The sequence below is a fragment of the Myxine glutinosa genome, chromosome 14 (genome assembly GCF_964187855.1).
Source record: "Myxine glutinosa chromosome 14, kmMyxGlut1.1, whole genome shotgun sequence".
NCBI lineage: Eukaryota > Metazoa > Chordata > Myxini > Myxiniformes > Myxinidae > Myxine > Myxine glutinosa.
The window spans coordinates 1,185,020-1,200,469 of record NC_136274.1 but is presented as its reverse complement, the minus strand read 5'-3'; the positions used below and the strand labels follow the sequence as shown (position 1 = coordinate 1,200,469).

At 44.2% G+C, this 15,450-nt stretch overlaps 1 protein-coding gene across 3 annotated transcripts in view; it reads right to left on the bottom strand.

The window, feature by feature from the left end:
* Window positions 1–11,870: 11,870 nt before the first annotated feature.
* Window positions 11,871–15,450, bottom strand: part of LOC137439390 (5-hydroxytryptamine receptor 3A-like) — a 148,541-nt gene continuing 144,961 nt past the window's right edge. For all 3 annotated transcript variants that reach the window (XM_068135104.2, XM_068135103.2, XM_068135105.2), the window contains one exon: window positions 11,871–12,281. In XM_068135104.2, the coding sequence (XP_067991205.1) occupies window positions 12,139–12,281 (143 nt within the window). In that variant the 3' untranslated portion in view covers window positions 11,871–12,138. The remainder of the gene's footprint in view (window positions 12,282–15,450) is intronic.

Below are 15,450 nucleotides of genomic sequence, written 5' to 3'. Positions count from 1 at the left end.
GCAGTGGGCCAGAGAGCACCGTCAATGGCAGCCAAGACACTGGAATCACGTGACCTTCAGTGACGAGTCTAGATTTCTGGTCTATCCTCAAGATGGCCACGTCCGAGTGCGCAGACAAGTGCATGAAGCCCACAACGAAGATTGTATAGTGCCAAGAGTCCAAGCTGGAGGTGGTGGGGTAACCGTTTCGGCTGCTTTTCATGCAGGGGGCAAAACTGACCTGGTTGTTCTGAATGGAAACCTGAACCAGTTCAAGTACAGGGTCATTCTGGAAGAAACATTGCTTCCATTTGCTCGTGCAGCCTTTCGAGGAAACTTTGTCTTCCAAGATGACAATGCACGGCCTCATCGTGCATGCATGATCCAACACTTTCTTGCTGACCGTGTTGTAGAGCATATGGAGTGGCCTGCCATGTCCCCGGATATGAATCCGATGGAGAACTTGTGGGCAAAATTAACGCATCAAATCGACCACTTGGACCAGCAGCCGACCTCTGTGTGTGAATTGCAGCAAACTATTGTCACTACATGGCAAGCGATTCCTGTCCAAACCTTGGCAAATCTCGTGAACAGCATGCCTCGACGTGTACGTGCTCTCCTGAATGCTCGTGGGGGTTACACGAAGTACTGATCTGTAATTTTACTGTCCGTAATCCCAGTCATAATTTAGCTTTTGTTTTTGTTGAAATTTTTTTTGGCTAATGTGCAAAATAAAGAGATACTTCTGGAAAACGTACAGAAGTTTAACACAGTACTGTCCATGAATTGAGTTCGATATCAGTTTACATCACTTTCAAGGAGCAATTTATTTGCTTCGAAATGTCAAATGTGGTTTTTGTTTCTTTTAAAGGACACATTAACAAAATCTAGAATAATTTCAACATAATTCCAATGAACTTTTGGTTCTAAGTCATCTTGAAAAGTAAGTTCAGCCCCACAAAAAAATATTCCATATTAAATGCCAAGTCTGTATATTACATGGAAGAGAAGGGTTCCTGGGATAAGCTCACAGGAATGCAGTGTTTTGTTATCCTTTAAAGGTTTTGTGTTTGCCCGTCTTAAAACTGAATTTCATTTTTACTGAGAGACTTCTCGGGTTAATCACTTTGTTCAGAAATGGTGCAAAGCTGAAGTCCTGTGTAAGGTGGAGGGAGATGAACTTTTTTTGGAGCTTTAATAAATATCTCATGTCTTTCTGTTACTTGATTTAATTATTTTTGTTGACGGTTATTGTAATACTTGTTTCCCTTTTATACTTTTGTAATAAAAGACTCTATCTCTATCTCTCTCTCTCTCGCCCCGTACATATCTCTATCTCGGCAAGATGGCGTGTGCTCGTGTTCGGGTGTTGTAGCTCCTGGCTCGTGTTGTTTTCATCCTCTCCCCACCTCCCTTTTTACCTTTCCCTTTCCTTTGTTTTTTTTTCCTTTTGTCGTGTCTGTTGACCTTTTTCCTCCCTTCCTGCTTCGTTACCACCTGTCCCTCTTTTTTCCCCCTCCTTCGAGACAGAGAGAGGGAGAGCCAGCACGGTGAGGGTTTGTTTAAACCACGTTTTTTCCTTACGTGGTTTAAACCGGGCTTTCGTTTTTAGTTATTTAACATATATTTTTTTCTATTCTTTTTTTGGGGATTATACAAATCTATTTGCTTTCACTTCGTTTCTCCTTTGACGATATGGCTAATAGGAGTAGCCAAAGGCCTGCCGATCGTGTTACCGATGAGGGTTTATCGCGCAAGCACGGGCTGTGCCTTGTCCCGCCGGAGGGAGTTGAAATGGATGACATTTTGCTCGCGATTGGGGATTTGATCGACGTGAGTAATATTCGTGCCGCGTCCCGTATGAATCACAAAATTGTGGTTTTTGTTTCGCAAATAAGTCTGGCCGATATTGTTGTGCAGAATGGTTTAACCTTGGGAGACGATCTGTTTGTTCCTGTGTCATCGATGGACACGCCGCAGTTAAAGTCATTTTGAGCAATGTTACCACCTTTTCTCGGTAACGAGGAAATCCTACACAAGCTCGGTGAGTTTGGTATTGTCGTCTCTCGAATCATTAGGGTTCCTCTACGTACGAGAAACGGCAGGTTGAAGCACGGACAATCGTTTAGACGTTTTTGTTTTGTTGTTTTAAAAGACGCAGCGAAGCAGTTGAGCACCTCCCACACCTTTGTTTAAAGTAGGCGAACATGAATATATAGAATCTTCATGGCGACCGAGGCCTTGATCTGCTAGTGCTATGGATGTAGAGCACACGGCCACACGAAGCAGTATTGCCCAGACGCCAAGAAGACGTACGCCACAGCAGCTGGGTCGGCCCCCCCTGTGACTGATGCAGTGCCCCCCGTTAATGAGCCTGGTGGGGTACAGAGATCCACCCCAGAAGACCAGGGTGTGGCAAGTGGTGGCGGTGTTGCTGAGGTTAGTGCAGCAGGGGAGCACCCAGTCGATGTGGACAAGAGGCTGCAACCTCAAGATAATATGGTTTTTGACGAGGGATTGATGAAAGGCACCGAGGCTAAGAGTAACCTAAAACGTACCTTTTTGAGCGCCGAGGTGGAAGACAAAGGTAGCAAAGTGATACTCGTACAAACAAACAGTATCTCAGACTATCCTGATGATTCTCGGCAAGGTGGTGATGAAACATAGGAGAGTAGGACTTCACCCCTTGCTCTTGTTGAAGAAAATCAATGCACCAGTATTGGTTGTGATGACGGGACCATTGTCCCTTGTGACAACGAGCAGTCCCAGGTCCTGAGTGACAACGGTTGTTGCTCACATCCGGTTGTAACGACCAAGGATGATGGTCTAAGCAGACCGATATAATAGGCAGCAGTGGTGGCACAGATGTGCCCCTGGTGATGCAACAAGAAGACGGCAGTGGTGATGACACAGAAGGTGTGCCAGCACCTGACACACAACAAAGGAGTTTCAACGTTGATGTGGTTAGGGAGCCGGATGAGGAAGCTCAAAGCCTTGTGTCTGTGAATGATCATCAGGGAGAAGAACAGATGGAAGCAACAAAGGAAAACGTCATTAGTTTCCTAAACGAGACGTTTAGGCAACGCTATGTTGTGATCAAAGACCATTTTCCCGATGTGAAAACTTTAATCAGGGCTGCAAGACCCCTCCTGCAAAGAATGACCCAATGGAAAGAATGACCCAATGGAAATCTCGGAGGCCCAATTTCAGCGTCTTCGGAAAGCGGTTACAAAGGCGAATAAGGAATTGCAGGCGGAGGGTGAGTTACCTTTGTAAATGGCATTGCGAGAGATATGTATCGCATCCCTGAATGTCAATGGGGGTTGTACCCCCTTACGAAAAATTCAGACAATTCAGGCGATGGAGAGGGTGAAAGCCGACATCATCCTGATACAGGAGACTCATGCTACGAACACCCTGGTTGCTGAATGGGGAAAACTTTACAGAGGGCAGTGGTGGCTGAGTGGTTTTACCACACCCAAAGCTGGTGTTGCCATCGCCTTGAGTGATAGAATCCCTGCTCGGAAGATTGTCTTTAAGGAAATTTATAAGGGACATCTGATAGCGGTGGATTTCTATTGCAACACGCAAAGGATCATTATTGTGAACGTATATGCACCGAATGAGCCCATGGAAAGAAGAGTGTTCTTTTCCACTCTGCATGACTTTGTAAAAGGACTGGATACAACCGCTTTCATCTGTATTGCTGGTGATTTCAATTGCACTATCAATCCTTCCGTAGACAGGACCGGTCATGAACCCCATCCAGCTTCTACGAGGATTTTGGAGAACATCATCAAAAATCAGCATTTGAAAGATGTTTGGAGGTTGCAACACCCAACTTCACGGTGCTATACGTGGTGCAGATGCCATGATGGGAGGATATCAATGGCAAGGCTAGACAGATTCTACGTGAATAAGCCAATGCTAAACGTGATGGCCACAACCCAGATACTCCCAACTGGTTTCACAGACCATTACCTGGTTTCAATGGGTTTTAATTTGCCTCTGGCCTCAGGTGGTAGTGCGTATTGGTCACTTAATACCCACCTGCTGAATGATATGAGATTCAAAGAGGCTTTTCGAGCCGTGTGGGAAAGAATTCGGTCCTCCAAATTTGAGCATGCTAACCTTCGACTGTGGTGGGACCTCGCAAAGGGTCAGGTCAAATCGTTCTGTCAACAATATAGTCTTTATGCCACTAAATTGAAAAATCTCTCGATTGATTCATTAAAGGCTGAAATTGCAGCCCTGGAGGAAAACATTAATACGGCTGGGAAAGACACTACAGGTGACCGGCTGCTATGGACTAAAAAGGCAATGTTGACTGAACTGGTACGGCAGCGAGCAATAGGCACCCTGGTACGCATGAGAATGAGTTATTTAACGTTGGACATGCCAAATAAGGCCTTGTTTGGTTTGGAGAACTCTGTCAAAAAATCACAACAGATTCACGGGCTACGTGCTGCTAATGGGTCAATAGTGACCTCCCAACAGGAGATTAAGTCTGTTTTGAAGGGTTTTTATACAAACTTGTACTCCCCCCAGAGCATAAGTAATGAGACCTTGCAGGAGCTGACTACTGGGCTTCCAAGACTTGAGGATGACCAGCAACGCACATTGAACATGTCAGTTTCGGCTGCTGAACTTGAAACTGCGATGCGGAGCTTGAAGGATGGTAAAGCCTCTGGGATTGATGGTTTGCCCGGAGAGTTCTATAAGACTTTTTGGAAACTTGTGGGACCTGACCTGCTTGAGGTATTTGATGAATGCCTTCATGTTGGAGAGCTTCCCCTGTCCTGCAGAAGAGCAGTCATGTGCCTGTTGCCAAAGGCTGGGGACACTCAACTAGTCGAGAACTGGCGGCCTGTCTCATTGCTGTGTGCGGATTACAAGCTTTTGTCGAAGGTTTTAGCAAACCGTTTGGGAACTGTGATCAGCTCTATTGTGCACCCTGACCAGACCTACTGTGTACCAGGAAGGTCAATTTATGACAATATTTTTTTGATAAGGGATATTATTTCTTGTAATAAGTACTTGCGTGCCAGTTTTGGGTTGTTGTTTCTTGACCAAACAAAGGCTTTTGATCATGTTGATCATACATATTTGTTTTCTGTTCTGGAGCGGATGGGTTTTGGCGAAACTTTCATTTCCTATGTTAAGCTGTTATACACTAACACCTTCTGCATGATGAAAGTAAACAACAGTTTATGTCCCCCTTTTCCTTTCCGCCGGGGTATCCGTCAAGGTTGTCCCCTTTCTGGACTTCTGTATATAATTGCCCTTGAACCACTCTTAGCATCCATCAGGCAGCGAATAACTCAGGATGTGGGAGCCGTTTTTGGTTCAAGATTTGTGGTCACAGCTTATGCTGATGATGTATGTGTTCTGATTAAGGGCCCAAGTAGTGTTGCTGCGGTGCAGCGTTGCTTTAAAGACTACTCTGCGGCCGCTCCCGCCGAAGTAAATTGGGGCAAGAGTGTAGCCTTATGGTGCGGTTCAGATAACCTTTCTTTAACACTGCCACCGTCACTCCCACATAATTTAGAGTGGAAAACAGATGGGGTCAAATATCTTGGTGTCTATCTCGGCAACCAGGAAGTAGAAACGAAGAACTGTGAAGGAATGATTGAACAAATTACACACCGGTTGAAACGATGGGAAGGACTGCTGCGATCTCTTTCTTATAAAGGCCGCACTCTTGTTATAAATAACTTGACAGCAGCAAGATTATGGCATAAACTAATTGCCTTGCAGCCACCCAAGGAGTTGATACCAGCCATCCAGCGGGTCTTGGTTAATTTCTTTTGGAATGGATACCACTGGATTCGGCCGCAAATACTGTACCATCCTCGGAAAGAGGGTGGACTTGGAATTGTGGATGTGTCCACCCGGCTTATGGCTTTTCGCCTACAGTCTGTGCGACGTCTGTTGTATGCTGAAGAGCTGCCCTGGCGCTCATTTGCGTTTTTCTTGTTGCAACAAGCGGGAGGCCTGTGTTATGATAGGCACTTGTTCCTGGTGAACCTTGACCGTGTCAGCTTAGTTTCAATCCCAACTTTTTATCAGGGTTTGCTGAGAGTTTGGAAAGGTTTTGGGGTTCATCGTTGCCTTGAGGCTTATAATTGCCGGATGTTTATCCAAGAGCCTATTTTCTATAACGGGTTTTTCCATGCATTCCTCAAAGTCCGACTTTGATTAGGAAATTTACTCAAGGAGGAATTGGCAAAGTTTGTGACCTGAGGGATACATCTGGGACAAAATGGATGTCTGCTGGCAGGGTGGCGGCCATTCTTGGTTTAAGATCCGTGCGTATTGTCAGCCAAATTATACGCATCGTCAAGAGGAAGTTTAAGGAGTTAAATATTGGCTGGGAAGGTATAAACAATGTCAAGGATTTTTGGCTGTCTTTCCCTGAAATTAAGGTGCTCCCAGCTCTCCAGTCGAATGGTGAACTTGTATCTCATTTTCATTTGGTAACAAAGGCGGGTATTCACAAGCTCCTTCGAGAAAACCAAGCATCACCCTTCTCCGGAGTGGCGCGAGTGGCCTTGTGGTCAGAAAGGTTAGGGCCAGGGTCTCCTGCCACGCCACTGTGGCCTAATATGTACAAACTACCTATTTACGGGTTCCTCGCAGATATCCAGTGGAGACTAGCACATTGGGCTCTCCCTACGAACACCTTTGTTCATCACCTTGACAGCTCAGTGCCAGTAGCATGCCCCTTCTGTATACAGAAGGAGGATCTTTTTCATGCCGATGTGAAATGTGACTAATACCTCTTTTCTCGATTCTCACACACCTTTTTGATCAGTTGTCTTTTCCTTTTACTTCACATTCTTTTATTTTTGGTGTATCTTTCAGACCCTCCTGCAAGGACTCTGGTGTTCTCCTAAACTTCTTAGCTGCTGTAGCAAAATATTCAATATATAAATCAAGGAAAATTAAAATTGATAATGGGCATGGATTTGATGTTGTTCCTATGTTTAAAGGGCTGGTGTCTGCAAGAATAAGGTTAGAGTTTGATTATTATGTGGCGAATGAAAATATCAAACTCTGAGTGCAAATGGTGTATTAATGAAGCCTTATGTGTTGTGAATGAATCGAATTTGGACTTTTCTTTTTAATAATAACATTAAGAACTGTTGTTTTTTTTTCTTTTTTTTTTCTCTCCTGTAAAAATGTAACTTGACCTGGTATGTTTTTGTGAAATAAATGGTGTTGCAAATTCAATTCAATATATATATATATATATATCTCTCTCTCTCTCTCTCTCTCTCTCTCTCTCTCTCGTTGGACAGGAAGTGGACTCATGATGTTCCGCCAGCATTTGTTCCCAAAAAACACATAACTTAATCGCAACGTTGCTGGAACCTCGTAACATCGTAATTAGGTAACGAAAAAAAACAACGTTCTATAAATGTTTTTAAGATGTTTTATTTTTACCTTCAAACATGTTAACCTTGAAACAGCGTTTTTTGAATGTTGCAGGAAAACGTTGCCCAAACGTTTTAGTTAGGTACTGGACTGACGTTATACCAATCAACGTGTTGTGATCTACAAACATTCCGCTCAACATTGTGAGCATTCCAAGGGTGGGAGATGTTGGTGGAGGTGGAAAAAACGTATTTCCTGCCATTTTGTCAAGTAACGTGAAAAACATTGAAAGAATGTTATGGAAACGTTTTCCACAACATTATTTCTAACACCAACATCTCCCACCCCTGGACACTGATGCCCAACATGGGGCTCAACCTGTGAGACATGCGGAAAGCAAAACCACTGGAAGGCTGTTTGTCTCTCACGATCGAGGCAAGAACAAAGCCAGCAGACAACCCAACCAGAGACCAGAGGTCACAAATCCTTCACCAGAAAGCCCATCCACACCCTGGGGAGAGATGAAGAGCCCAACAGGGACTGCAACACGTTGAGCTTCACCACCATCAAAATTCACAGCTAGACCATCGATCCCCGGCAAGAGATTTTCACCGACTTGGCTATTTCACTACCTGACTCAGCTGGTGTTCTTTCCCTGAAAGTCAAGGTCGACACTGGGGCAGAGGGCAATACCTTTCCCCTTCGGATATACAGACAAATGTATTCCCAAAATGTCGACTCCTCTGGGCTGCCGCTACCTGGTCATATTCAGGAGTAGCTTCCTACCACGTCCACACTGGTCCCGTCTCCAAAGGTAACCCTTGAGTGTGGCTGGCCGATTCAGCAGAGCGCCCTCCACGCACTCTCAACAGGCAGTACCTCATCCAACTGCTCGCCCACGCACTCTCTCTCTCTCTCTCTCTCCCGCTTCTTCCTCTTCACTCTTTTTTCCTCCGGCAGTCACATCACCTCCCACTATCCACAAGCTATTGCAATATCCCTCGTAAACTTGAAACGCTGTTTAACATTAAACTGAAAGAAATTTGGAGACATTCTGACATCAGTAAGGCAAATCTTACTTACGGAACTGAGTGAAGATCTACGGTAACCTATATACCCCACAAGGAGGTAATGACATGGCCCTTCCTGCCCCTCCTGGAGAGAACGGATGTATCTCGTCTCTCGCAAACGGTTTCCTATTTTTAGGATTCACTTTCCGACAATTTCATTTTACTATCCCCAAACACAATACCAAAACGAAAGGGTAAATCCACTGCAGAAGTAAAGACAAAATTCCCATGTTTTCCAAGTGATCGAGAAGAATGAGAGGCCGAGTGTTTGGTATATCGTAGAGCTGGTACGTAGTCTCTGTGGCAAATAAAGGTGCTATTGATTTACAATCTCATGTGGACTCGGACAAGCACAAATTTCCAGTAATAATTCATCGAGGTCTGGAACACACCCCTGCCGATACAAGTATTCAATATGTAAAGGAAACTTGAAAAGTGTCATCATTTGTCGGAGTGTCTCTCTTCAGCGTGTCCTCTTTTGAAAGTTCAAATATGGTAACCATAATTGATTGGTGATGAATCGATTTGTGTGAAGCTTTGAGGGAATAGTGAGATTGAACCATGTTCCATTGTTCCACAGTCAGTTCAAAAATAGTGGAGAAGAGAGGAACAAGAGAGTGCAGGTGGACAGAAAGCCTGGACCTGAAGAGGGATACTGGGATAGACACAAAGTGATATGAGCAGTATGAATAAACCAGTAAGTATAAACAATATGAAAACAGATAGCAGATAGATTACGTGAAAATTGAAAATAGACATCTGCACCTGGCAAGAACTATTACACTATTAATAGGAAATGATTTGTTAAAGTCTCAGGCACATCATCGTTTTGATTCTTTCATGATGCCTTTAACGAAGATCGACAGTACTGTACATTTTAAGCCAACGTTGAAGGCACATCAACCTAATAAGCAAATGTATCAATCATACTATACATGAAGCAAACAGAACAGTGCTTGATAGGAATGAAAAGGCCCGAATGGATTTGTTTCAGGCAGCGGACACCACCAGGACAGCATGCACTTGTTGAATGGAGTCTTGGTGTGCTACGCAGACACCACCTTGTCATTTGTATACTGTTAAAGCTGGTAAGAGGAGGTTGCCCTTTGAATTTTGGAGGAAAGATTTGTTTGATAGGGACATTGTAGACATTCTGCTCATAAGACGAGTGTAGAAGAGCCGTTTGCAAGAGACCAGATGGAGGAGTCGGGTATGGTTTTGGATATGGTGTTAACATAGCACATTGTAGATGTTGTTAGGATGAATCATGATTATTGAGGGAAGTTTGCTCAATATCATTTCTGGTTATGCACTTCTGGTAGGATACCTGGGGCAGGAAAATGATAAATTCTGGAATACTGAACACCACGTGGTAAGACGTTTTCTAGATGAAGAGCAGGTGTTATTATGAGGTGATTTTAATGAGCATGTTGGATCATTAAATTTTGGTCAGGTCAGTCTTTTGGGAATGCCACTGGTAACATGGAACCCAGTGTTACCTGCCGCACGGTCGGGTTGTCGCCGAATAAACAGACACCCCTCACTGGCTTTGCTAGTGGGGAGGGTGACTGTAACACCTGTCAGGACCAAAAACAACACCTGGCAAAGGGTGGATGAGCTCACGCCTCCCGTAGGGGGCCAACGGCCATCCAGTAAGGAGATGGTGTCTCCTAAAAAACATCCATCCGGTTTGGACCGGTTCAAGTCATACCAAAGACTTTAAAATGGTAAGTGATGCTTCCTTGCCCGAAAAGGATAGAGTGCGGACAACCCCCAATCGGTTGGCATTCATGGGAGGAGGAAATGCCCCACTGAGTATGTAAGAAAAGCGGCACCATTGTTATGACGTCACTGGTACCCAGAGTTTCCCAGGAAGTGAAGGTAGTGACGGCACTTCCCCCAAGCTCAGTGGCTGTTTAAGTGTTTGTCTCGTCAGTATGTCCGTGTGTGTTTGTGTCGTCAGTGTGTGTGTGTGTGTGTCAACTCTCTTATGAGCCTTTGCACATGTATTAACAAAAAAAAAACAGTCATCCGTGAGTACAAATGGGACCAAAATGGTAGAGAGCATGGAAGGATGTTGTGGCAGCTCAATGGAAAACTAAGATAGAAAAAGTTAATGGACCATTCGAGGCGGTGGGAAAGATTATTTAGGAATTGGAGGATGCAGGAGTGCATTGGCTTTGACTGTTATTGGTTAGGATCTGGCAGCGGGAGATTCCAAGGGATTGGAAGAGAGTTACTTGTACCTATCTCCAGAAATAAACAGCTCGGTGAACGATAGGCTAAGATAGTTGGTGGAGGTTCATAGGATATGGTTTGAGTTTACCTATGCCAGGTAGAGGAACAACAAGCGATATCTTTCATGTTACACAGACATGAGAGAAGAATTTGGAAGCCAACAGTAAATTGTATTGTGAGTTTGTGGATGTGGAGAATGGATATGAGAGGGTAGCTAGGCAAGTGGTGTTATGGTCCCTTTAGAACATGGGATGCTTGAAAGAGTAGTAAGGGTAGATGAGTTAATGATACCTGGGATACCTGGGGCATCAGTCAGAACTAGGAATGGTTGCTCAGAGGCATTTAAGATAAAGGTTATGTATACTTTAAAGGGTATTACGCCTGGTGTTAGCCTCGTGGTTAGGGTGCCGGCTTGGGATCCTAGGATCCTGGGTTCGAATCCCGGTCGATCGCTGAATTAACGCCAGGGGGGTTGACTCAGCCTGTCATCCTTCCGAGGTCGGCAAATTGAGTACTAGCTTGCTGGGATGAATGATCTCGGTGTGTACCCCAGTTTAGAATAGGTACACCGTATCCCTGCGGCTGCGCATCGTAAGAGTCTACTAAGGGTTGGCGTCAGGAAGGGCATCCGGCCATAAAAACATTGCCTCAAACAGGGAATCATGATTGTCATGGGGCCCGCAAGGCTAACCCCCACTCTCGCGGGGAAAATGGCCTTAAAACGATCATTCATTCATTCATGATACGTTGAAGGGTATTGCACATTAGTATTGGTTGGGGCACATACTGAGGAGAGAGGAGGGGAATGTGCTGAGGCAGGCCTCTGATATTGATGCATTTGGTAGGAGAAGAGGCAGACCAAGATAGTATGGAGATGATGGTGATGGACACAAGGGAAGGGAGAGAAGATGCGAGGGTTATATGAGTGTGGAAAGGGAAACTCGAATAGCGAATCATACAATAAGTGGAATTCAATGGGACCTTTAATTTAGTAGAAGTAGTAGTAGTAGAAGTAGGAGTAGTAGTAGTATAAGTAGGAGTAGTAGCAGTAGTAGAAGTAGCAGTAGTAGTAGTAGGAGTAGTAGAAGTAGAAGTAGGAGTAGTAGCAGTAGTAGTAGTAGCAGTAGCAGTAGTAGTAGTAGAGGTAGGAGTAGTAGTAGTAGTAGTAGAAGTAGGAGTAGTAGTAGTAGTAGTGAACGATTTTACACCAAATAATTATGTAAGAGTTATGACACAACTCGAATGGACCAAAATAATAGTCGTTTGTCTACAAGACATCCAATTTTAATACCAAACCAGGCACTGATTCTTGAGATAAGGAAAAAAAACACATGACATCCTTTCAATAAAAGTGACGGTTAAAATGGAAATGTCTTATCTAATGATTCAATAAAGATTAATCAATTAAAAACATTGCGCCCATTCTCTGGTAATCCTGATGCAAAGTTTTAAAAAGCTCCTTTTTTCCACAAGTTTAATCGAAATACCACATAATCCACATTGTTGTTACGACGATGATGAGAACAAACAGGATAACCAAGTAAAAGTTCACAAATGAGGTGTCCTTTTTGTTCACCATCTCCGATACCAGCTTGTCTCTTTCCAGATCCGTCAATTCTGAAACAAAAGGGGAACACTTTAAAGATGATGCAAACACTTCCTTTTCATTACACCTTGGATATGTGGCAACGTCATTCCATCTATGATACGTCAACAAGTTTGACTTTTTGTGTGATTAATGTTAGCTCTTTCATGATCCTCGATCTTGTGTATACAAAAAAAAAAAAAAAAAGTGCGACAAAATCCCAAAATCCGGTGTCGGGAGATTGAGAAACACGAATTCAAAGCACTCCTAAAATGTGAGCAAGTAGTTTGGGAATCACATTTAATGTGTTATTAAAAGATTTACTCATCTCCCATCTCTACTGAGCCTCTGACATCAACTCTTCCTGGGAATTCTTCCAAAGTAAACTGCTCTCTCTCTCATGCACAGATTTATCCCATCTCGCCTTCAGTTGTCTTACCCTTCCTCCCGTCCATGGTACACTGAATCTTGTGGTGAGGCAGTTGCCCTGAAACAACTTGCCTTTGCCTCTTGGAAGGCAAATCCAACTGAAGGCAATCTCAGTTCCTTCCACCAAGCTCAGAACAAGTGTGTGTCTACCCTCAGGAGTGCCAGGAAGCACTATCTCTCCACACTCAAGAATGAACTCTCAAACCTGTCTCCCTCCTCCAAATCCTGGTGGTGTCTGGTCAAATCCGTTTCTGGTGTTTGTTCCCCCTCCAACCCCTCCCTTCCCTCAAATGGCTACACAGCTGACTGCACGTAACAAAGCCGAATGCCTCAACTCTGTGTTTACCTCAGAATATTGTGTCCCAAACCCATTTCTCTCTGTACCCACCTTACCCAGTCATACTCAGGTGGAGAAGTGTCCTTTTTCTCCTGACAAGGTGGAAAAGTTTTTGTCAATCCTCGACTCTGATTCTGCAACTGGACCAGACGGCATCAGCCCACGGGTCCTAAAATCCTGCTCTGCCGCTCTATCTCACCCTCTCTCTGTTCTTTTCACCCTCTCTTTTGCTCAAGGTCGTCTGCCAGCATCTTGGAAATCAGCAAACATTACCCCTTTACACAAAAAGGTGCAAAAACAGATCCTTGCAACTACAGACCAATCAGCCTGCTCCCAATTATCAGCTTTTGTTGAGTTTATTATACTCATGAATTTTGGGGTACTTCCTCTTCTGGTGCACTGTCCAATACAGCTCCTCTTGCAACCGACGGTACCTGGCGTGTGCTTATTTGTGTACATGCCCTTCCCGTGGTTATTACTTCACCTCGCTCGGTCCCGATCTATCACAAAGCACAGCCTTCCTCTTATGAAGCACAGCCTTCTTCTTATGAAGTACACCGTCCTCTTATGAAGTACAACATTCTTCCCTCAGATTGCTAGCATCTGTGGTTTTATCCCTGCTGCCTCATGGAAGCTTCCTTCTCCTTGCCATTTCTGGCCATCAACCAGATGTGTGGGATCACTCGGCCATACCTACAAGAGCACGAGCTCATAAAGGTTGTTCTACGAGTTCAATGGCTGCTACCTGCACGAGTCATAACAGCAAAATCACGAGTCCCTTGAGGTGAATGAACTAACGATTGACGGCACTTCTCTATTTTCCCAAATAGTCAGGTTTGCTGTGTCCTAGGAAAGTTGTTTGCTGGCTTTTTGTGGGGAATTGCTCATGTTTACATTTTTCTGAAGTTAAAGGTTCACTGAGAGTGAAAATCAATGTTGGCATTTAAAAAAATGTCGTTATGGCAGCCATTTGTGGTTTTCAAAATGGCTGCCATTTTCTCCTATAATTTGCCATATCTTTGCTCCTAGAGCACATAGAAATGCAAATAAAGTGTCGATACCTATGTTTTCAGGGGCACGGATATCAATAAACATACGCACAGAGCTCTAAAATTATTCCCAGGGACATATATGTCATTTAAGGCAAGTCGGAGGGGGGCATGACCTAGCAGTGTTTGCACTCAAATATTGAGGCAAATAAAGCTGACACTCGAGAGGAAAGGTATGGGTTTTTATAAAGGAGATCACAAGGCTTGATATATGGGGTGTAATTTCCACCCCATGTGCATGATTTTTCTAGGGCAGGGGAAACATCCTAAACTTAATTTCCGGAAACATCCAGATCAAGTACAAGAGACTATGGCCAAGGTACATATCAGATATGTATGCTCTCAAGTCCAAACACCCAGAGACGTGGAGGGAATTGGAAGCAGGAAACACATCAGTGACCAAGAGTGACATACCATTTGTTTCCATCGGTGCAGACAATGGTTATGAGCAGGTGAATGTAATGATGAAGGTTCATAATGGTCTCATTGGAATCTCAAACAACGCCAATGCAAGGCAGCGCTTCTTCCTGACGGCTCCAGAACTGTCACAACTTACTGGAGAATTCAAGACACAGTTTTTCTCTCAAATGAGTTGAAGCTAAGGAGCATCATGATCTTGCCCCTCGTGTTGTCAAGCGAGAGCACAGTGTAGTTGACAAAATGAAGGCTGCCATTCTGAGTCATGGTAATCCTTTTGCCGTTGAGGATGACCACATCATCTACAATCTTATGACACATGCTTATGTCGCTGAGCAGTATGTGTCACAGATACTGAACATTGATGACATCGGGCAGAAGTTGTATGAAGAGTATGTAAAGGAGCGAATCAATGGAGACGTCAGCATATGGGCACCAGTGAAGAAAGAGTAAAATGACATGTATAAGTCTGGAAACAAGAAGCAGACCACGAAGATTCGAGATAAAGTTGTTGATCTGAAGGAAACCAAAGATCTGTACGGACGATTGATGGTCCTCTCTAGGTCAAGCCGAGATATTGAGCAAAAGCTCGCAATTGGCAATTATGAGTTCACCTTAACACCGAGAGCATTGTTCGTGCCAAATGGATCAATGTTGGCATGTACTGACAAATCCAAGTTAATCCATGCACGAGAGAAGCTAACTCAAGAGGAGGTGGGACCATCCACTGTCATTGGTGATTCACAGGCTCCAGTTCTGCCAAACCCAATAGTTGCACAGGGTGATACTGTCACTGGTGATTCACAGGCTCCGGTGTTGCCCAACCCAATAGATTCGCAGGGTGATACTGTCACTGGTGATTCAGAGGCTCCAGTATTGTCAGACCAAAGAGTTTCGCAAGGTGATCATGTGGAATCCATGAATGCAGCAACCACGTCTGTCACCGACCCACTTCCAAGTCGGAAAATC